Source organism: Vanacampus margaritifer, chromosome 4, assembly GCF_051991255.1.
Source record: "Vanacampus margaritifer isolate UIUO_Vmar chromosome 4, RoL_Vmar_1.0, whole genome shotgun sequence".
Taxonomy (NCBI): Eukaryota; Metazoa; Chordata; class Actinopteri; order Syngnathiformes; family Syngnathidae; genus Vanacampus; species Vanacampus margaritifer.
This window is the reverse complement of record NC_135435.1, coordinates 12,897,042-12,919,903: the sequence shown is the minus strand read 5'-3', so window position 1 is coordinate 12,919,903 and position 22,862 is coordinate 12,897,042. Positions and strand designations below refer to the sequence as shown.

The 22,862-nt window shown below is 40.5% G+C and overlaps 2 protein-coding genes across 4 annotated transcripts; one reads left to right on the top strand and one right to left on the bottom strand.

Annotated features, from left to right (window-relative positions):
* Positions 1-276: 276 nt before the first annotated feature.
* Positions 277-4,682, top strand: LOC144050321 (uncharacterized). The gene is given in 7 exon segments (XM_077563457.1): positions 277-1,541; positions 2,153-2,323; positions 2,497-2,692; positions 2,820-3,029; positions 3,140-3,282; positions 3,411-3,546; positions 4,400-4,682. Coding segments are annotated over 7 exon segments (2,310 nt in total). The 3' UTR covers positions 4,589-4,682.
* Positions 4,683-4,685: 3 nt separating this feature from the next.
* Positions 4,686-20,006, bottom strand: usp8 (ubiquitin specific peptidase 8). 3 transcript variants are annotated; one of them, XM_077563863.1, is made up of 20 exons: positions 19,913-20,006; positions 18,067-18,234; positions 17,843-17,987; positions 17,656-17,738; positions 17,431-17,563; positions 16,520-16,559; positions 16,187-16,355; positions 15,499-15,661; positions 15,272-15,422; positions 14,596-14,864; positions 13,996-14,484; positions 13,691-13,765; positions 13,269-13,558; positions 11,704-11,925; positions 11,255-11,465; positions 8,809-9,045; positions 8,525-8,667; positions 8,308-8,440; positions 6,661-6,750; positions 4,686-6,516 (listed from the first exon to the last, which is right to left on the bottom strand). In XM_077563863.1, exons 2-20 carry the CDS (start codon positions 18,168-18,170, stop codon positions 6,469-6,471), a joined length of 3,195 nt encoding a protein of 1,064 aa, XP_077419989.1. In that variant the 5' UTR covers positions 18,171-18,234; positions 19,913-20,006; the 3' UTR covers positions 4,686-6,468. The 3 variants fall into 3 exon arrangements, with proteins under 3 accessions (XP_077419989.1, XP_077419988.1, XP_077419987.1); XM_077563862.1 differs by adding an exon at positions 18,709-18,750 and having other exon boundaries at positions 4,686-6,750; positions 19,913-19,971; XM_077563861.1 differs by having other exon boundaries at positions 4,686-6,750.
* Positions 20,007-22,862: the final 2,856 nt, after the last annotated feature.

The window sequence follows — 22,862 nt, the reverse complement described above, 5'->3', positions numbered from 1 at the left end:
GACAAATGGTGTCATGGGATCTACCCTGCGCAGATTGTTATGTTCACAGGTTGCCAGGACACGAGGGTCCCTGGAGATCTCCTTCCACAGCACATTCTCCAGCGTGTCAGTGGACATGTATCACCTGAGAGTGCACCAACACACGCATATTGATATTTGTACAGTACACACTTTGGCAGACATCCTATAAGAGAAGGTAACCCCCGCCGTTGTGGGCATTGCATCTGCTTACCTTGCACCATACAACAGGGTGAAACAAACCCCTCACAAAACATCATGGCATCTATCCTGAAAACAGAGGACATCACTATCGTGACATTTTCTTAGCACACCAAGACAATGAAGGCTAAAGCATTGTCAGTGAAGGAGTGTGAGTGGATGTCGGAAGATTGCCATCTAGTGGAGGATCTGCCCGGAGGATCTCACAGAGAAACCCTGTGTCTGCCTAACATCTTCAGGTCCAAGAAAGTCAAGCCCTTTAGCAGGACTCAGACAATGGGGCCGGCTTACCAGGTGTACTACACGGCCCGAGAGCTCCTTCTGGAGTTCCTGGATCGAGGAGCCATGCGGGAGCTGATCCGGAGAGGCTCCGCGTTAAGGTGCGGACCTCCTCGACCTTCGCACGCTCAAAGAAAGGAGCAGGGCGCCCGTTTCTCCGAGGAGGATTACACCGAGATGCTAACCTGCTTCTCCATGGTTCTGCAGGACGGTCTCTCTGTGGGAGAGCGCGAGTTAAGCTTCGGGTTAGAAGGATGGAAAGTTGTCTTGAAGAGAAATTGCTTCCAAAGCTGCCTCCTGCATCTGAGCCGACTGGAGGATGAAGACAAGCTGGAAGCCTTGTCTGCTTTCTGCGGTCACGTGACCAAGCGCTATCAAGGGTTATACGCCCCTGGTGAGAACCTGGCTGTGAAGAAATACAAACTTTGGTACCAGGGGACTCCTTGCTCACTTCATCTTGCCGTCCTCTATGATGTCAGTTCAGGCTTCATATGCAACATCTACCTATACATCCCAGAGCAGCTCCAGAGACGGAGGAGGAAGCCTGTAGTTGTACAGGTGGTCGAGCACCTGATCAGACCTTTCTGTAGCCACCACCACCTGGTGTGGTTGGACACCGGTGTTCAAACGGAGGGAAAGCTTGCCGATATCTTCTCCGACTCAGGTGTCAAGATTCGGACGGTGACGACCGAGCCGTGTTCATCTGCGGAAACCACATCTAAGTTCCTCTCGTTATCCCTCCTGGCGGCTCATCTCAAAGGCTGGACCGGACCGGCTCTTCTTTTTCCAACGTCCGACGCGAGGGGTTCACAGGCTGATGTTCTACTTCCTGGTCTGTGGGTGACACTGCACACCATCTACATCAACACGTTTGTGCTTCACACCCTGCAGAGCTCAGGCAGGCAGGTCCAGCTGACTCAGTTCACCAGAACTTTGGCTTCTCAGCTGGCTTTGGGCAACAGTGCCGGAGTGCCGGTCCTGCCTCAGCTGAACAGCACATTATACCAAGAGATGCAAAGTCTGACAAATGTCCCGAAGCAAAGGTTGGTCTGCAGATCTTAAATCTATCAACTTGGGACAAGACAAGATAGTTGATATTGAATGTTCAAACGGAAACTTTTAGTTTTTTTTTTAATGCAAATGTTTACTTGTTTTGAAAACAAGCTGCGACATGGGCATGTTTGCTGCTGCATCACCTTTCATTTTAAAATAACACTCAGCTCTCAGGTTTGGACTGCTGGCAGGTCAGTCTCACACTCGCACTCTTTTTACAGATCGTTTTTTTGAAGGTGCAGATCTTGCCCGTGTCAAGGCACCCTCATACCTCTGCATGACTTCTGTTCTTTACATTTAGTGTGTATGATCATTCTTACACTGTTCTGATATTCGTCCATTACTGTCTGGTTCTGTGAGAACCTGATCAAACGTGATGGGATCCAGACAGTTCTCTGGACTGTTCCAAACTCCTCAGCAAACACTGGACTATAAAAATGCACATAGATAACTTGGGACTCAATTGGTTTTCTGAGGAATTTGCAGTTTTTTCATTTTACTGTAGTCATCCTCCATATATTCCCAGTTCACTATTTATAAATTCATCTATTTGCGTTTTGAAAGCTTCTTCTTCTTGCTCCTGTAGGAAAAACCCAACAAGCAGTGGTCATGTGAGGGAAAACCGACTGCAGGGTTGGAACAGACCCGGTGTTTGTGGTCTGGACAACTCTGGAAACTTCTGCTACTTGAATGCTGTGTTGCAGTGTGTTTGTTCCACGGTGCCTCTGGTGGAGCATCTCCTCCATCAAGACACACGCAAAGAGTTGGCACGGTGAAAAGGCCGCATCTGTCAGCAGTGGACATTTTTAGATGGCTTAAGTTGTAGCGGTACTCTCTCGCTTACAGTCTGGTGTGCTTTTGAGTTTACCTTTTCTTTCAACGACAATACATTTGATTGAAAACAGGTCAGTTTTTTTTTTCCTGTACCAATCTATATTGTTTCAGAGCCAAGTGTCAGGTGGTGCAGGTGTTTGTCCGCCTCCTGGAGCAGATGTGGCTGGGGAGGAGCTCCAGCTGTGTCCCCACGGAGGCCAGGTCTTTGTTGGGTAACATCCTGCCCCAGTTCAACAACCACTCTCAGCAGGATGCTCAGGAGCTCCTCCTGCTCCTCTTCAATGCACTGCACGATGACTTAAAAAAGGTACCACGGAGAACTGTCCTTGTTTCCACATTTGCACAGGTTCCTGCAGAAAACACCTAACGGTCTTGGAAGGGTCATGCTGGAATCTGAATGATCCATATCACTACTGTTGATTGTACTTCAAAAGGTTGGGAGTCGCAAGATGCAGCTGAGGCGAGACCAGGGTAGAACTTGTGCCACTGGACTGGGAGAGCCTACCATTGTTTCCAAGTTGTTTGAAGGCATGCTGAGCTACGTAACGGTCTGCATGCAGTGCGACCACCAGACCCACAGCACGCAGACTTTCACCGTACTCTCCTTACCCATCCCAACACATTCCGGCAAGTGCTGCATTCAGGTACATTTGGGGGTTTAGGTGGAGTCCCAAAACAGACAAAAGAAACTGCAACAAGAGCATTAAAATTCCAACATTACCAGACTTCTCTTCGATATGTCCTTCTTGTGCAGGACTGCTTGTCTCTGTTCTTTGAACAGACTCTACTGACGGGGGGAGAGAAGATACTGTGCTCAGCCTGTGAGCTGAGGAACGAAACCATTCTCCTCACTTGTCTGGACAAACCGCCTGAGATCCTCGTGCTACACCTTAAACGGTCAGTAGGAAGTAATTGTGACCAATCATTTTAGTGCTAACAAATCAGTCAGTCGGTCTGGATACTGTCATCTGTCAGATTTGACACATTAAAAATACTACAGTATTACAGCTGGATGTTTCCTGCAGATTTGGTTGTAAAGGAAAGAACCAAGTGAAATTGAGGAACAATGTGATCTTCTCCACTGAGCTTGATCTCAGCTCGTTTCTGTCCAGCTCAGCAGAGAACACGTCCTGTTCTTCCTATCGTCTCTATGCGGTTGTGGTGAGTAAACTTATTTAACTGTAATGATCGTTTTACTGTTTGCACGTGCTTAGAATATAAAGCTGTTTGAGCATTTCCTTGTACAGTACTAGTAGCTCATACTCTTTATCCTAAACCGCTAGCTACAAAGTTAAAGTGGAAGTCAACCGTAAACATTTCTTGACAATAATACGTTATATGTGACCTCACTAGTCTAAACATGACATTCTGATTAATATTACATTTGTGGAATACGGGTTATGAAGCAAACTCAAGCCGTTTTTATCCATCTCGGGCGGCCATTTTGCCACTTGCTGTCGACTGAAGATGACATCACAGTTGCTGGATTTTGCTGCTTAACTCATATTCCACTAACACAATATCAACCAGAATACCATAGACTAGTAGGGCTGCATATAAAAAATGTTTTGGGGGGGGGGGGTTGACTTCCCCGTGAAGTGACTTCATGTGGCCACCGTAATTTTCCAGCACTGTCTTTATCCTCTTGGGCATGGAGTTCACAATAGGTTGCCACAAGAAATCTTTCCCACTCCTCCATGATATCAGAGATGGTGGCTTACCTTGTTTGCCATTCCCCGTTTTGGCCTAGAGACGTGCTTTGTCCAGCCATCACCTTTACCCTCAGGTTTTTTGGGGGGGGCAAGGAAGAGGTTGTCTTGGAGGTGTGCTCGAGCATTACCTATTGGAATCCTGCTAAAGTTGAGTGCAAATCAAGAGCTCTAACATCCACCAGCTCCATAATGAAGTGGAGGGGTGGAAGAGGTGTCCAGTGGCAACCGCAGGGCTGAAAAAATGTAAAACTGTAGTTGTCAAAGGGCTGCCCTTTAAATGGAAACAAAATGTCCATCTTTAGAACCACGCAGGTCACCTGAACATGGGTCACTACACTGCTCTGTGTCACAGCACCCTGACCCGAACATGGCACAGCTTCGACGACTCTGCGGTCCGGGAGCTACACGACAGTCACGTGCAATCTGCAGATGCCTACGTCCTGCTTTACAGTCGCAAGCCGTTCCGAAAACCAAAGATTGTTGGCCTGTAACTTGAGGTCATAAAAATGACGTGCTACTGTTCCGCCTATCCCTCAAGCAATTCAGACACGCACATTTAAAGCAGTTTTAATAAATAGTCATGAGTCATTGGAGGTTATATTTTTGTTATATTGAAACATTTTAAAGCATTGAGAAATAAAGTCAACATTTACAAGAAAATAAAAAGTTTGAATCTCATGCTAGGTGAGACGACTGTGTAGCGAGTCAAACCGCTGCACATCTCTGCTCTCTGGTCCATCTTATTGTACTTTGTGCTCTTGTCATCAAATTGTGACAGCTAGTGTTGCAGAAGGAGTACCAGTAATGTAAATTCAAATCAGGTCTGGACTAAAGACAGATTAAATAAAAAGATACATGTTAAATTTCACAAACTACAAATCTGACCCAGAGACAAAAACACCAGTAATGTTTCATCTAAATTGATGTTATAATGCAGACAATAATATTTAATGGCAAAAAGATTTCACACTAATGTTATAGGGCCGGCTCAATCAGAAGAGATCGCTAACAGATGTCTGTCAATTTAAAACATTCAGCATTGAGTATTAATGGATAAGCTATGTGTTCTGCATACAGTGTTAAGTGCAACAATATGACTAAGATGAACAAGCAACCATTACATTTCCCACCCATCCTTCAACACTACACAAGTTTGAATACTCAGTGTTTCCCATTGCATTAATAAAGGGGACCTATTATGCTAATCACCAGCTATTCTGGGAGGGCACTAGTGTAGATTTGCATGATTCACAGTTGAGAAATATAAATAAATACCCATCAGTCATTGCTGGGAAAGAATGTTAGGGAGCAGAAAAATTCCAGGACTTACATCCAGGACTGTTCTTCTTGGCAAGGCAACTGTCAGATGCTCCGGGCATTGTGGACAGCCATCAGTTGTCCTGCCACAACTCTCACCTTTGAGCTTGCACTGCAAGATCTCTTTGTAGAGGGTGCTAGTTGATCATCTGGCCCACATTAATTAAAGGGGAAACTGCTGTTCTGCACACCCCTGTTCAAATGCCAGTTTTTTTGTGATTAAAAAAAAAAATGAGGCCAAGATAAATACATTCTAAACTGACACTAACACTGACACCATTGTGACCTATTACCGGTACAATCCAATTTTTTGGGGGGGCGGGGGTGCTAAAACAATGTGGTTGCGAAATAGAACACGCCCTCTTATAATTGGGGTGTGGCTTCATATTTAATTTTTACTTCCCTTTAATAGGTTATATTCTAAAAAAATATGTTGTAAAGGTTATGGGTCACATTAATTAACATTAACAAAAGACTGGCATTTGAGCAGGGGTGTGCAGACGTCATATCGATAACAGTTTGGTTTTCTTTTTTACCAGTCCTGGTACTTTTCTGACAGCCCTTGTATTTTCCTCTTCCAGTAGCCTAAAATAAGGATCTGCAACCAGTGACAATTGGGGAGGAGCATGACAGGTCCCCTTTGGTGGTCATGCTAAACATTAGAAACTAATGCAACGACCGCGGTGCGAGATCTAACAACAAAAATTGGTCACGCGACAGCTGATCGTGTTGTAGAATATTTACATTTGGAAAAGTGCAACATCCGCTTTGTTAAATACATACAAGCTATGTAACTGTGAACCTGCTGTTCACGCACTCGAGTAATCATCCATTCACGTTAACCGCACGCAACAAGTCAGGAGCATCACAGTAGCTGCCTGCCCGACAATGAAATTGGCGCAGGGTGGCGTCAAACTGGCACCTCGCTTAGTCTTTAGAGTAGATGATCAGAAATATGAGCAGCCGGCACGTTTTCACAGCTATAGGGTCCTCTAGTGGCGGAAGCATTGCATGGTGCGCCTGTGCTGCACTGCTCTCTAGTGGCATCCTTCAGCTATCTAGGACGGACGGACACGTATGCGCCTCCATCAGGTGCCCACAACTGCCACATAGAAGGGAAAGAAAGAAAGAAAAAGACAACCTTGTCAGGTGTTCTTCTTCAGGTCCAGCAGCTCCGTCACAGGGTGGAGTAAAACAAAATGTAGGCGGCAGAAGATTTGACGGAAGTGGTGGAGATATCAGAAACCTCGTGATCGTCAAACTTGAACCAACGTTGCTTGATGGCGTTCTTACAATAGGCGGTGTAATGGCCACCGTCCAACCCGCCATAGTGGTTCTAGTAAACAAAATGGAAACACACATACAAATAAGCTCAAGCCAAGATTTATGAGTGGTTAGTTATGAATGTGTAGCTCGCAGGTGCCAAACTCAATTCTTTACCATCTGTGAAAAAAATGCCTAATATTACTGCAGCCTACTAAGTTACTTAGCTGTGAAACTCTTTTATTTGTTATCTGTATTCTCTGGTGGGCAAGACACACACACAAGAAGGAGCACAATTAATAAAGTTTAATAAAGTAGAGCACTCTTTTTTGTATTATACAGAGTGTTTGAAAAATGTTGGTGTTTTTTGTGGGGCTGTACAATTTAGTTACATTGAATTTGGAATAATACATTTTGATAGCTTGTTTTCAAACATTTACTATGGTACAATTTCTATTTAATTATAGTAGTAAGTATTTTTCTAGGTGGTACTCGGTGAAAAAGTTTGAGACCCATTGGCCAACAAGGCTTGAAATAACTTTTTCCTCAAATCAATGACTGTATTTGACCAGTAACTTCTTAATTTTGGGGAGGAATCTTTTGCAGGTTAATCAGAGGGACCTGAAGCAAGGTTTTTATTATTAAAAAATTAATAAATTACTAAAAAACGAATGAAAAACACATATCCTAATCAAATCAAAATCATATTGTGCATAGCCTTGCCTTTAAACATTTTTAGTGTGGCAATTTTAAACACATACCTAAGTTTCAGTGAACCTTAGTATCTCAGAATTGGCTGTATGGTCTTTTTTTTTTATTATCATCAAAGATACATTGATTTAAGAAAAAAAAGAAAAAACTGTAGGTCACCAACTTTATTGAAGCTGAGAGCTACTTCTTGGCTACTGATTTGTGTGAATGCCTAGCCGGTTTGATACACACTTCTGAAATAAAATAATAATTTGTTCAAGCTTGCGGGCTACTCATGTGGTCCTTGGGGGGCTACCTTGTGCCCGCGTGCAGATGTTGGTGACTTCTTATGTACTGTGACTGGCGGACTCAGGACTGTATTGCAATAAACAAATTAAATTACTGTTATTGTAGATATTCATACTGTACTAACATACTTTTAACCTACACCACCAAGCATATGCACGCCATAAAATAATGCAATTATTTTCCTGTTCTGGTCCGATTAGCTGTGTAGCATTGTGTAGAATTTTCTCTCCAGACAATTTTCCTATTATTTTTCTGGTCAAAGTTGATTACTTAAATGGGAGTGTAACATCTGTTAAAAAGGAGAGGTTGTATTCCATTTGTGCAGTTCCAACACCATCTTGTGGTTAGTTTATTAGTGCAGCTTAATTATAACGAAGCATGTTTTTGGCCATGTCCGTTTAAGACCCAAGGGCCAGATGAAGCGGAATGTATCTAAGAAACACGTATAATATCTTTGATTCTCCCTTTTGCTTTTCAATTTGTGTTTTGATGAAGCGCAAAATGCTAATTTTGATTGGCAAACTGCAATGCAAATTTCGAGCCTTGGTCTTTGGAATAAAATTAGACGATTATGTATTTACTGTATATGGTCTGACACCCTGGTGTAGCTGATCTACTGAGCTCTACTCACAGATACTCCAAAAAGGTTATATCTCTTCAGGTTCTGCTTAGGTCCAATGACGTACTGGGTCAGGTCCAGAGCATCTAGAGGGAAGTCTACAGATGTCTGCAACTTTTGTTTCCATCTGCCTTCATAGGAGAAGCTATAACAATGACGAGGAATGCAAAGAAAAAGTAAGTCAACGGAGTGTAATTGGGAGCCAACTGATGCACGTGTTGCTACAGACCGCTTCAGGTGCACCAAGAGAATTGGTGGGACCTTCCAGACCTCCAGTTTCTTAGTGGAATCTCTGTGAGCTTTGCAGTGCCTGCAGAAGACCTTGTTGTTATCCGTCAGCCGCTCCTCCTTGGAAAACAGCCTCAGACAATCCTGGGATGCAAAGCAGATTTTCCAATTTTTTTTGTGCATACATCTTTTCTCTATACCCATATTTATGTTTCTAAATAATAGGCCTCAGGTTGCTTTGAGGTGTCAGGAAGTGAAAAAAATATATTAGGTGTTGTTACTGACCTGAAGTGAGCACTTGCTGGTGGAGGCCAAAGGAAGCGACAGGTACATGAAGGTCTCAAAGGTTCGCGACTTCCGGTGGCAGGTCTGACATTGCACAGTGGACTTGAACTGGCCCTGGAAGAGTGCCACAATGATGGACTCATTCAGCAGCTTGTGTTTGCCCCAGGCCTGGTCTGCCGCCATCTGATCATCCAGGTGGTCATTGTCCTCCTCTTTGTAGCGCTTCCTGTTGTCCGCCTGACGACACAGACGGAAACACAAACGGCATGATTAAACACAGCGACAAACATTAACGCAAAGCACTGCAATCCACATGGATTAAAACTGCTGCAATTAAAATTGACATATCCAAACATCAAAGATGAATACGGATCAATGATGAAAATTAAATACACTTGAGAGGCACACTTGTATTTTACTTCTGTCTAATAAGTCCATGACTCATTTGCATGCAGCTATGGTAACATGTAGGGGACAAAATTGAATGTGGTTAAAAAAAAAAAGCTATTTTCACCAAGCAGTACAGTTTGGTTCTGTATGATATACAGTACAGTAGTACACATTTTCCAAAGCACAAGGGTCCCAAAAGCTGACTTATGATAACTCATTGTCCCACTTTACAGCACCCTTACTTATTGGGTTGGGTCCATTGACTTGCTGGAGAGATTACAGAATTATCACTTTAAGTGCAGCACTGGGATGCATAAATGGAATGAGAAGAAAACTAAACAAAAGCCCAAAATGGCAAATATATAAAAAAAGGGAAAATCCTAAACTTTTGTTGCTTTTGCAATCCTGCCTACTTATCCTGATGAGGAAACAACAAGTCAGAACAGGCTATATCTATCAGAGCCAAACGCAACTGGACCACTTGGTGGAAATGTTGCTTTAATAAGATACACACTGTGGACTGGGTCCCTTGGATGGGAAACATGTCTGAACATCATACAGGAGGGATTTGATGAGATGGAAAATGTGTCGTGAGAAATGCACATCATCTAATAGGCAATTCTGATAGCTGATGCAGCCTTTTGACCGAAACATGAGGTGCGTACATTTTCCCATAGGTGGAAACATTGGGCATGGTATCTCTTAATGTGGCCCGAATATTTTTCTAAAGGTGTGGCACTAGTGGTACACAAAAAGAATCAGTGGCTAATTACAGTTTAGTTGTAGTCACTCGATTATGCTGGTAATCTTCCAGAACTCCCTACGTTAGATGAAAATCTAAGAAGTAATGGGCTATATGCGTAATACCAATAGAAAATTTTAGAAGAAAACAACCGCTTCATATTATCCAACCAGTCTGCTTTATCATCGCTAACGTCTTGTAAACAAACGACCTCCACATGACAAATGTAGCTCCCACTTTAGGCATTAAAAATACAACAGTAATATGGTAGAAGGTGCACATCTCTTATTAGAAAGGAAGGCTAAATCAAAAATGATAAATTTACATCTTTCCCGTTTGCAGTCGTATCTCACTGTTGGGACCGATCCATTATGTTTAAACGTGTTGCAAATCCAGCTCTGAACAGGCTTTCACTGACAAAACAGTCCTTTGAGAAATTATGTTGGTACACGTCCTTTAAAAATAAAATTAATCCACTGTCTTCTCAAAGACAACTTTTTCCTGATCGTTTTCCCTCTCTAAGGAGCAGAACGAGAAAAAGAGCAGCCAGCTTTTCGAATTTCAGTGGGCGTGACAAACCTTTACCACAGGTGGTGCCACTAACCCGAGGGGGCTGGGTCGAGTGCACTTCCGTGTCTTTTGGACGTCACTAAGTCACGGAAGTTTAATCTGCCCGTTTGAAGCACACATTTTAGAATGGAGGAGAAAGCTAAAGAAGTCGTGGACGGACTTTTTTCATACCTGGTTGGATTGTAGACAGGCCGGGGATGCATATTATTGATAGAAAATCCCACTAAAGTCCATTTTCATACTATGGGACTTTTGAGTTAAAATACATTTTAATTGAATCAGTTTCTTTACTTTCTATATTCCCATGCTATAGTTAGCTATAGCATTTTATTGTTGGTCATAACAGTGATACATGAAGTCATATTTAGGTGGTAATTGTTATTAAGTTTAAGAACCACAATATGTACGACGGTTACCCCACATTTAAATGTGCATAAAGCCAGTAAAGTGGATCAGCTGATACAGGCAATGATGCATGTCTTGGGTCTACATGAACAGAGGTTCTGATGAGCATCACACCAGACAGAGGTTTGGCTTTTACAAGAGAAACATGAACACACCCCCACTCACACACACATATACAATTTACTTACTCTCTAATTTGCCATCAAAATGAAACCCAGTGAAAAAAGAAAAGAAAAAGGAAAATAAATGTAATGTTTTAAAAAATGTCAGCGAGCATGACAGAAATTCTGCTGAAAGCCCAAGTTCCTGTGCTTGCTTAGTTTTGTATGTGTGCATTACCTTATTGAGGTCCTCATGGAGGCCGTCCATGAGAAAGAGCAGCAACTCTTGGGAGTCTTGCTGGTCATAGCCAGCAAACTGATCATTGATCTTCCCTATGGTGATCTTAAAGTCTCGTGGACTGATGCACCTGTACAGACCGGCCCACAGCGCCTTCATGATCACGCCAAATTCCTCTGCCACTTCTCCTTTATGGCCGAGAATATTGGATCTGCCAGAGGACAAGAGAAGAAGAGATGCTCCTTTTGTCAACCCAAATACAAAAAAATGGATACCCAGCTATCCAGTAATCAGAGCATGGAGTAGACCACTTAGAATCTGAATTCTTCATTTTACCAAGTACATACGTACATAGAAAATGAAGGTCAATGACCGTCCAAAATTTTGAGGGGCAGAAACTGTTGAATTTCCATAGATGTTTCTACATAGAGTGAACGTTAACTACTCACCTGTTTATATCTTCTAGGTATAAATTTTTGTTGAAGTAGTCTGCCATTCTAGGTGTGTTGCATAGACACTGCAAGATGGAATTCATATAGCAAGTGTTTCCAAGATTACGAAGGCCAGTCAAACTTTCACCCATGCCTCCAAACGTTGGATTCAGGCTGCGGATTTTGGCGGCTGAAGGTCGTGCAATCTCCACTTTATTATACACTTTAACACTGGGAGGTCTGATGAAAGAAAAAAAAAAGGAGGTGAAAAAATGATTACCACAAATTCGGAAACTAGATTATACATGGCACCTCAAAAGTCACTAAACATTTCCTTTTCTCCATTTTGTTCCAGGTATCATTTAGTCAGACAGACAGACTGATTAGGCAATCAGTCTTTGTCATCTTAGGCCAGTGTTTCCACACCACGGGTATGCCAGCACATTGCATGGGGTATGTGGGAACATTTAATGCACAGCACAATTTCCAAGATGATAAGCAAATATTGTCACGTTATGTGAGCGCTAAACAAACTCGTGCACGTTTTCAACAAGTAAGACACAGCCCTGCGCAAGGGTAATGTTACATTTGTATGGTACTTTAGTACTGTTGTAAATAAGCCACATGGGACTCAAGACCAATTAAAATTACCCAAGGGGTGACTGTGTGACAATAACTAGACAATATAGATGATCCCTTTGCATTTCAGTCAATTTTTTGTCCATGTCCATCGCCCCAAACCAATCACTATCACAGCAAACTTCTTGATACAAAATTTGTTCTTGACAAACCACACAGCAAAAGGCTTGCTAATACCACCACGCAAAGAAGTCAGACACACAGCCCTGCGCAAGGGTAATGTTACATTAGTATGGTACATTAGTACCGTTGTAAATAAGCCACATGGGACTCAATACCATTTAAAATTACCCAAGGGGTGACTGTGTGACAATAACTACACAATATGCTTGATTCAGCTGATGCTCATGAGACTGATAAAGCTTTACCCGTACCGATTTTTTGTTTGTTGAGCATCATAATCTTCTGCCTGAAGACTGTTTGCGCAAACGCCTGCTCTAGAAATAAAAAATAAAAATAAAAAATGCCATGGATAGCCTAAATTGTACTACACACTAGAGCAGTGTGATGGCAATAAAGATGCCTACTCAAATAGCCCCTGAACTGCAGGCGAAGACAGAAAAAAATCTTGCCAGGCAGCAATTTTGTAACGCTACTCCAATGTGTGACTGACAACTGAATCGAAGTAGAAAGTTGAAATATATAGTGATTTTTAGAGCAGCCTGTATTAGAAGATGAATATTACATATTTTCTCTCTCATGATTTTCGCTTATTCATCCCATAATTGACCAGAGTTTCATTTATTGAAATAATGCTACATTCAAACAACAAAAAAAAAAAAACTAGGTTAGCTATTGAAAGAGTGTAGTTCATTCCACAAATCACTGTCCAAGCCGGACTGACAACTTCAGACACTTCCTTTTATATATTTTTTTCCCCATGTAACACATGCACGCACCCTGACAGCTTTTGTTCACTAGTACCAGCACACACACATACTTACTTGGTTTCTCTATTGAAGGTGGGTATGGTAGCAGCAGCCACTGGGGCAGAGCTCTTCTTCTGGGCCTCCTCTCTTAGGTCCTGACTGATGTCTGGGGAGGAGTAGGAGCGTTTTAATTTGGACTGTTCCCGCTCCTGTTCTTTCTTTACATTGGAGGGTGGCACTGCTGGTTGCGGCTGTTTCGACTCCACTGTTGGTGCCGTCGGTACAGTCACTTCAGGTGGGTATAAGTGGACGCGGTTGGTTGGGGAATGGTAGTATCGGAAGGTTCCAGTCACAGTGTCAAGGAACTAGAAGAGGGGGAACATTAAAGGCAGTAACCTGTTAAGACATGACTCAGGTATTGGTAAATTCTATACACGTGTGTATATATAGTTTAGGTTCTGATCTTTAATAGTGTCCGTTTTTCAAATGTGAGGTACCTTCATCCAACCAACTGGCAGACCAGGCACACTCCTTCCCATTTCCTCACTTCTAGCTCTCGTCAGTGGCTCCCTCTGAAAAAGAAAAAAACATAACAGCTACATTTTAAATAGGTGTGACTAAGTAATCACAATGACTAAGTAATACTAAGTGGAACATGGTTTCTATTTGGATATACACTCCGAGTAAACCCTAAAACCACCATTAACCACAATTTCTATACACTTAAAATGGATGCTTGTGAAGAAAGTGTCACAACACTTGTGTCGATATAGTGTCTCGAGATCTCATGTGGACAACTTACCTTTACCTCAGTAATGATAAGATTAGGAGCAGGCGAGTCGAGAGACATACTCTTTGAGGGCGCTTCGGAGTTCTGCTCTCTTCCCTTATTTTCTTTCTCCTTCCGGCCTTGGGTGTCTTTGTCATCTTCTTCCTCTGCCTTCTGCCTCTCTAGTCGCTTTTTGTCTTGATGTCCTTTGTCTTCTTCATCCTTCTTTATCTTATCAATCTGCTCTTTTTCTAGCCTCGCTTTCAGATCTTTTTTCCGCTTGTCCTCTTCTAGACGCTCTTGAATGCGTTTTTCCTTTTCTTGCCTGGCTTTCTCCATCGATGCCACCGCCTCCGAGTGTATCCGACTTTGTTCTTCATCGGACAAAGAAGTGGTGAAGGCTGGTTTGGCTGAGCGGTCTGGGACATTTGGAGTGTTCTTGCTGGATTCTTTGTCGGGTCCATTTAGGCTCTCTTTAGGCTCGTCTGATAAGTAGACCGGTGGCTTCTTGGTGCGGTCAAACTGGGACAGGACAAATGGTAAAACGATAGAATGAGGGTAGGACGTAAGACAACCAAGTCATTGCCAGTTTCCAGACATTCGAAAATGATGGGTTGACAGTTGGGAACATACCTGTGGGAGGGCTTTGGATGTGGAAGAAGGATGGCTGGATGTGTCTGACACTTGTCCTTTGTCACTCAATTCCAGCTTGGAGAAAAGAGCGTCAACAGTGTCTACCAATCTCTCTGTACTCACAGGTGGTGTAGGCGGGCGGGCTTCAGTTGGTCCAACTCCATTCTCGAATGGGGGAGCGGAAGGTTCTACAGACTCAGGTCTAATCTCAGGTTTTGGCTGAGGTGGTGGTGGTTTTAGTTCCTTGAGGGATGGGTAACTAAAATTCACTGTAAAAAGACAGTAGTGATAGACCGATTACTGACCAAGCTTATGACTGGAGCAGATATTTGGCAATTATCAGAATCTGCTTTTTATTTATTTATTTATGGATGGATGGCCGATATTTTCAAAACTAAGTTATTTTGGATGACTGCTTTTCTCCTGTTTCCCTTCATAAAATAAGTATTTTCTATCGGGTTCTGTAAACAACGGATGAATTCAGTCCCTTGTTAGAAACCATGACACAAACTAAAACATTCAACAGTTTGACATGTGCAATCAAAGGTTTAGAGAAGGTCAAATTAATGTCACGTGAAAATATAATAGTGCGTTTTAGGTTGATCCTGAATTTTCAAGCCAAAGTTCAATATGACTACCTTTTTGTGAGTAGTTTAGTTTTGACGACGACACTCACACTGAGGCACGGAGGCATTCCCACTGTTGTTGTTCTGCCTTGGGGAGCGGACCTTAGCATTGGTTGAGTACATCGGGTAAAACAACAGCCAGCTCTCATAGCCCCCCTCCAGCACCAGTGGCTCACTGCGCAAGATGGTCATACTGTCCCACTGTGGAGAGTCCAAATGATTAAAGACAAAAATAATGTAGTTATTTCTCTACATTCTAAGTGTCAAACATAATTACCTTGTATAGAGCATCTTTGAGGCTCTGCAATGTCATGCCCATTGTCAGATCCTTAACCGAGTTAAACCAGTCCAACAGGACTAAGTAATCCACAGATCCCCTCTGTTTCCACTGCTCTTTGGACTCCTCAGGAAGTTTTTCCTCAATTTGATTCACAGTGATTCTAAAAAGTAATAAATAAACAGTAGAGGATTAACGATTCACATCTAAAAATGACAATTTTTCATAAACAGCTCAACCAAATAGTTAAAATATTCAAGACAAACAACCTTTAATAGGCTCATCAATAGTATTAGACAGCATACACGCCTAAATAACATGCTAGCACAAACTAATGACATCACACATGGGGGGAAAAAAGCGGATTAGCACTATACACAAATGGTAATCAGTCATTAAGATGACTTTTTGGCATTTACACACACTAACAAATGCAAGGGAATACAGGAAAATTGTAAGGGGCATAGCAAACTACACATTATTATTAGTAGCTGCTTTGGAGAGTGAATAGGTAAGAGTTTCAGCAAATAACGTGGAATAGCTTAACCCCCCAAAATCTGTATGTACAAATTAACAAAAACCAAAGGGCGAATATGCGGGGCTCCACTGCATTACAAAAATATAAATCCAAAGCAGCACGCACTACATTTAAGTGATTTATTTCCCATATTCTCTTCCTGTATCATACCCCGGACTGATGGCCTCCATGGGCACGCTGATGCAGGTCTGAGATGGGACCTGAATGTGAGACTCATCAAAGTCTCGCTGGCTCCGAGCATCCATGACAATTATAGTAATCATTTGGTCCTTCATCATGTGGAAAAGTTTTTCAGCCGTGATCCCACCCGCCGCAGAAGCTGCAATCAGGTTAAGGTATATTAGTGACACACAGCATAAGAATGCAGACAACCCAGAATTACCACACGAACATGATAGGCCATTATATTTGAAATTAACAGGTTAAAAACTACAGTATCTGAAATTGAAAAACATTTAGTGAAGCATTTTGGACTCAGCTTACTTGTTGAAGCATTCTTCAAGTCATTCACCTCTCCTTTTACCTGACAGTCAAAAATATAAGAAATGTGTTACAAGGGTATACTAGTCCTTTTCCAGTAAGACTACTCAAGAAAATTAAAAGTTAGGATGTGTTCAATAATATTATCTTATGTTGTATTAAGATGGTTTTAGTAAAGCCGGGGATGTAAGCACACTGTTCTCTAAAGCTAACTTCTTATACTGTAACAAATGTATAGATTTAATTTACCAATCTTTTGTTTGATGCTATATGAGATTTATTTGAGAATAAAATGGTATAAATATTTTACCATACTCTGGTATTTCTCTGTATTAAAAAACTTTTTTTTTTTTTTAGTAAAAAAACAAAACATTTTTTTTTCCCATTTCAGTGAGGAAAGTTGATATGAGAAACTGTACGCGTACAGCTTAGTCACAGAATTGATTAAATTTGAAATAAAACTCAAGGTACCACTGTATTAGGCAGAGGACACACTGTGATGGAGTGATTTTTTACACCCGACCAACTACACACAAACACACTGTTATAAATATAGACCTCGCTGGCACCGTGTTGGCACTTCAAGGCTTAAGAAAAGGCAAGACAGCTTTATTTACATAGCACATTTCTTATACAAGTATTTTTACACAAAAAAAGAACTAAAGCATTTAAAAGCAAATGAAAGAAATAAAAAGTAGCTAATTAAAATGACTAAAAGTACAGCGCAACAACAAGGTATTGGAAAAAATTATTTAACAAATGCTTTAAAAGACCTGAATCACGGGTATGGCTGCAAAGCATAGTTCAAATGCATATTCAAAACCAAACCACAACTGTTACAGCGACTTAATCCGTGGCATTGCTTTGGAAACTTTTATCACACACAAAAAAAAAGACAGTATAGGCAGTGCTACCTTATTGCTGTCTGCTGAGGATTTGGGGGAGCTTTGACTGTCATCTTTCTCTGTATCCATTTCCTCCACCTTTTTTCTCTCCTCTTGTCTGTCCTTCTCTTCCAGATTTTTTCTTACTTCAACTTCCTCATACCTTTTCAAAATTTAACACATTAGATAACGTACAATCTTTTTTTTTTTTTAAGAGAACATATTTCCACTCGACATCCAAACAAACTTTCTGACCTGAGTTTGAGGCTTTCAGCAAGTTTCTCAGCTTCTTCGATGGCTTTCTTAACATTATTTGGCCCAAGCATGGTCAGGTACTCCTGCAGACATTGAATCAATATATATATATATATATATATATATATATATATATACACACAGTATGTATTTTATGTTCTTTTCAAAACATTGGTGGTCACCATACCGACTGTTGCTTGAAGTCCGGTCTCGCCTTGACAATTTTATACACTGTTAGAAATTTCATGTAAAGCACATAAGCTCTCTCCTCATCTCTGTCCAGGCGACTCTCCTCCGCCGCCTTGAAGATTTTGCAGGCACTCTGAACATAGCTGCATCACAGTAAAATTGTATTCCAATATTGTCAAGGTGTTCAGCTATATCAGTTGTACATGAGCTATAAACACATACCTTTTCGTGCTTATCTTGTCTGGCTTAACTTCAGTTTTTTTATTGAGGTCACCGAGAGATGTGCACAAATAGAGGTCCTTGGCACCGGTGGACACCGCAGGCATCTTGGCGGGTGTGTTCAATCAGATCTCACGGTTAATCAGTGCACTTCACACACGTCAAACATACCTACAAGAGTATTTTCATGTTACCAACCAGTTTTGTGTTTTCAAATATTAGTTTATCATTGTAAAGGAAAAGTATTTCTTAATAATAAAAAAAAAAAATCTTTTTTTTTCCAAAGTTATTTATGTTACAGCACTTTTGTTTCTATTGTGGTTGTATTTAGACAACTCTATAAATAAAGATGAGTTAAGTACATTTCACGTCCTCTATATATTTTTCTTTACTTTTATTTCATGAAAATTAAAAAAACAGTACTTCTACTTTGACCAATTATCTGTTATACAAGTATGTTTGTATTTTTGCCAGTATGTTTGTATTTTTGCCACCTTGTCTTACAGGCAAACGGAAACAAGCAGAAGCAACAATTTAAAATATTAACAAATTCACCAACATATTGATCAATCCATTTTTATAGTTATCAATAGGGATGGGCAAGTACTGATATGATACCGGCCTTATTTTAATATTGGTACTCACGACAGAGGCAGATAGCTCTTGTGGCCGTTTTATGATCAAGAACTAGAAATGATAAGAATACAAAATTGCAATTAATTTCATGCAATTTGTGGAAAAATTCTATATGGGTGTGTATACATAGGCCTTTCTTTAAAATTAGCATGTTATTTTTTTTATGTATCAAAAGTACTAGTGATAACGGCACTTGGTACTCAAGAGTTGAGTACAGTACTCGTACTGGTATCGTTCTGAAAAAAAAAAAAAGGTATTGAACATTCTTAGTTTTCAATCATGTAATCAGTATTTGTTTGTCTGCCATGTTAGCGGTTGAAAGCGAGCGGATTCTATTAAAAAACAACACACGAAACAAAACATGCTGACCTCCAACATGCCGGTATGTGATGTCATAGGATACCTATGTAAAGCATTTTTGAGAGTGGCTTTGAAGGTTCATGTACTAGTATGCACTTTGTCCTCACAAAAAAAACACAATTTGAGCACAATGCTAGTAGTAGGCTAACTACATGTTACTAGTGAGGCAAATTTGTGTGGAGTACTAGTTCCCAAATGTGTGTTACTAGTACTACTCATCATGAATTCTACTGGAAAACACCAGGTGCTACAATAGTAAGATGTCAAGTAGTCAACAAGCTTGCCTCACTAGTAAAATAGGTAATTAAGTGAATAAAAGAAATCTCATACAGTAGTAGAAGTAAATAGGAGGTGGGCGTTACTAGTTGTTCCGCTGGTGCACTAAATTGTTTTCTTAGTGAAGTCCAAGAGTAATACGTAGGACTTTGAGCTGTATGTCGAATAAAGGTATCGACTATGTTTATATGAACTAGCAGAATTTGTTGTAGCAGGACTTGACGCAACAAATAGCTGGTCTCCGTGCCTATATGTGTACGCTTTAGTCACAACGAAATCCATGTTCTTTCAAGCGTGTGACGCCAGAAAGAACAGGTTTGATGGGAACGGCGTGCAACGACGAGGAGCGAAAAACTTGGCTTTCAACCATTCGAAGTTAGCCACTAGCTTTAGCTGCGGTGTTTGTTTATCCAGCTATACTGTCAGCTCGCGCAGTTACAAGATAGCAGCTAACATGAGCTACTTAAGACTCGACACGGAAACTAGCGCACAGAAGCTAGGTTTGGTAGAACTTGTATTTCCGATTAGATCACATGACAATTTCACTATTTGCTGGTTTTAATTGGAAACGCTGTACCTCTTTCGATGCGTTCTTTCACACGGGCTACTTTTTTTGGACAGCTGATTCCTGATTCCTTGTTTGTCTTCTTCATAGGTGACGATTGGTGGGCGGGGGCACCTTTTCAAGCTACACCGCCACCTGCTGGTGGTACTGTTATTAAACTTGACCATATATTTCTTTGAGATTAAATACATTTTCCAAGTTTGGAGTCCAGAATGAAATCAATTTTAAATTTATGGTTCTATCGAGTACATAAAAATAAAATAATTTAAAGAGCTGCAGATAATACATCAGCATTAAAACAGCTTAAAGTGTCTCAAAGTAAGGAAGAGAGGTCTAAGTGTAGGTGACAATATTTTGTAGACACATTATAAAAAGTTTTTAATAAATAGTTTTAACCCTCCCACACACTTTAAACACACTTAAAACACTTTCTGAAATACCGTTAGCAGGGCCCCATTCTCCCTCGCTGTCAATAAATGGGATACTATTATATAACATCACTGTAAAAAAACGAAAAGACAGTCACTCACATGGTTCTCTTCAAAAGCAAAACGTGCTTGCTTCAAGCTGTTTGAGGAAAATCTTTCTTCTCAGATTCAGATTCAGACAACTTTATTTGTCCCACAAGCAAAAGCAATTAATTTCTAGCTTTCCAGTATGCATTCGTTAGCAGTTAGTCCATGAATGAATCATATATGTCAAACAAACACACTGATGTACGGGGGACAGAGAGTGATGTCTCTAAAAACAAGACAGTGTAAAAATATATACAGCAATGAGAGAAATAAGTCAATAGAATCGATCAGTTCCTCTAAAATGATTTTAAAAACTCATAGAACCCTAACCCTAGCATGGTTTGTATTTAGGATTTAAAGACAGAGGGAATGAAGGACCTTGAGTACCGGTTAGTTTTTCTTTGGGGCACATAACGTCTGCCTAAAGGCATAAGAGAATTCCTTAGGTATAGGACATGATCTTGTAGTGTGATAATTTTCCTTTTTTACTATTTGTTCCTCCCAAATTGTGCCCCAAATTGTGAGCGTCAATAATTTTGGAGCACACTTTGACAAAGCCGTTTAAGCTGTTTTTGTCTTTCACCAACATCCCTTTGTATCAGCAGCTCAAAGTAAATGTTCATAGAATTTCAATAAAAGAGAGGTAACAATTTCATAAGATTGTGTCACTGACATTATACGAATTGAGCTTCCGCATTAAATGAGTCTTTGTTGGCCCCCGTTTGGCAATCAGCTCAGTGCCTGTCGATTGAATTAAACACAGTGCCAAAATAGACTAACAAAGCTTTCATCTTTTGTTAATGCTTTCTTTGGGCTAAAATCAACCATTATCTCCTACTTCATTACATTTAAATCTACCCCCCCCCCCCCAAAAAAAACAAAAACAATTCCAAGTCTGTTCTGAAATCAAGCATGATTGACCTTGCCATTCTCTATTGACCTGTTGTTTCCGGCGGTTGACACTGCAATTGGACAGCGTGGAAGGAAGCTATGGTGAAGGATGATTCCTGACGTCCACAATTATCTCTGTTATTAACATTGTAAATAGATTTTAAAATAGTTGGGGCTTTTACTAAGCAGAAGAAAGACGCACGTAGGTCAAGGTCAAGGTCAAGGTTTATTTATATAGCACATATAAATACATTAACACTGCCCAAAGCGCTTCACAAATTCAAAAAACATTATGATAAAAACAAAGGGAAAGAAAGAATACAAACAAAAACAAACAATAAAAATGGAGATACAATGACCTTTCAGGCACACCTCACATTTCATTCAAATTCTTTTAACTTGATGGTTAAAGAGTCTTTCTGATATTTTCTTTGTATGGAAGCCAGTGTAATAAAATATATTGAAGCTCTGGGTTTTTAATTAAAAAAGAAAAAAACAGCTCTCATAAAGCATTTTCACTTTGAAGTCACAAGGGGGCACATGGGGCCTAGATTGGGCAATTATGTATATGGAGGAGCTTTCATCAGCCTTGGACTTTCAGACATGAGGGGGCAAGTGGAGGACAATGGTTGCATTGTGCTCTGCTAAAGTTTCATGCATTTTGTGTCACTCACAATTGACATTCACAGATGTTCAGCCTTCAATGAGGACAAAAGTCTGCAATATGTTCATTGATTAGAGCTACAGTCTGGTCAGATACATTTGAATAGTATACATATATTATACATTCACTTAATCCTTGCATGCTGTTTGTTTTCTTTGCACACATTCTCCATGTCAATTTAGAGAATAGCCTTAAAATGATTCCCCATAACAAATTATGAAGTACATATGTTTACAGAATGTATTAGTAGCTACATGAATACATATCAAATTTTACATCGAGCTTGTTGTTTATCATGCTTTTACTGAATAAACGAGAACCTCTGAATAACAACAATGAAGTGATGAAAATCGAATATGTTCAACTTCTCAGAGTAAACATTGTGGTACAGATGTTTCATTTTGCAGGTGCATATCTGGCACGTGTGTCAAGGCACCCTCGGACCTCTGTATGACTTCTGTTCCTCGTGTTTAATATGTATCATCATTCTTATGTAGTTGTTTTCTTTTCTCTGTCATGTCATGGTTGCTCTACGATCCTTCAAAGACCAAAATGTCATGTACTTGTTTCTGCAGGTGTCTGTACAAATGGGGTGGATACTGTTATACATTATTAACATTTTTAATTCTTTATTTCATATATTAACCATGTTGAAATGTTTTATAGATGTGAAGTAGGTAAAATAGTATTGAACTATAATACATATATATATATATATATATATATATATATATATATATATATATATATATATATATATATAATACTATATAATTTGACCTTAACCTAAGCTGGTACACATTGTTTGGTCTAGAAGTTCCTTCTCAGTGTTCTGTGCGAAAACACATTCTGTTCGAGAGAGAGAGCGCGCACTCCTACAACTATACTACAT

What these genes read in the sequence shown, in the direction of transcription:
- usp8 (XM_077563861.1), bottom strand. Translation starts at nt 18,170, where the DNA reads ATGCCTGCGGTGTCCACCGGTGCCAAGGACCTCTATTTGTGCACATCT. An exon ending in CTTGAAGAATGCTTCAACAA is followed by an intron (nt 16,356 to 16,519) that starts GTAAGCTGAGTC and finishes ACCTGATTGCAG; the next exon opens with CTTCTGCGGCGGGTGGGATC. An exon ending in ACCTTCAATAGAGAAACCAA is followed by an intron (nt 11,926 to 13,268) that starts GTAAGTATGTGT and finishes TTCTTTCATCAG; the next exon opens with ACCTCCCAGTGTTAAAGTGT.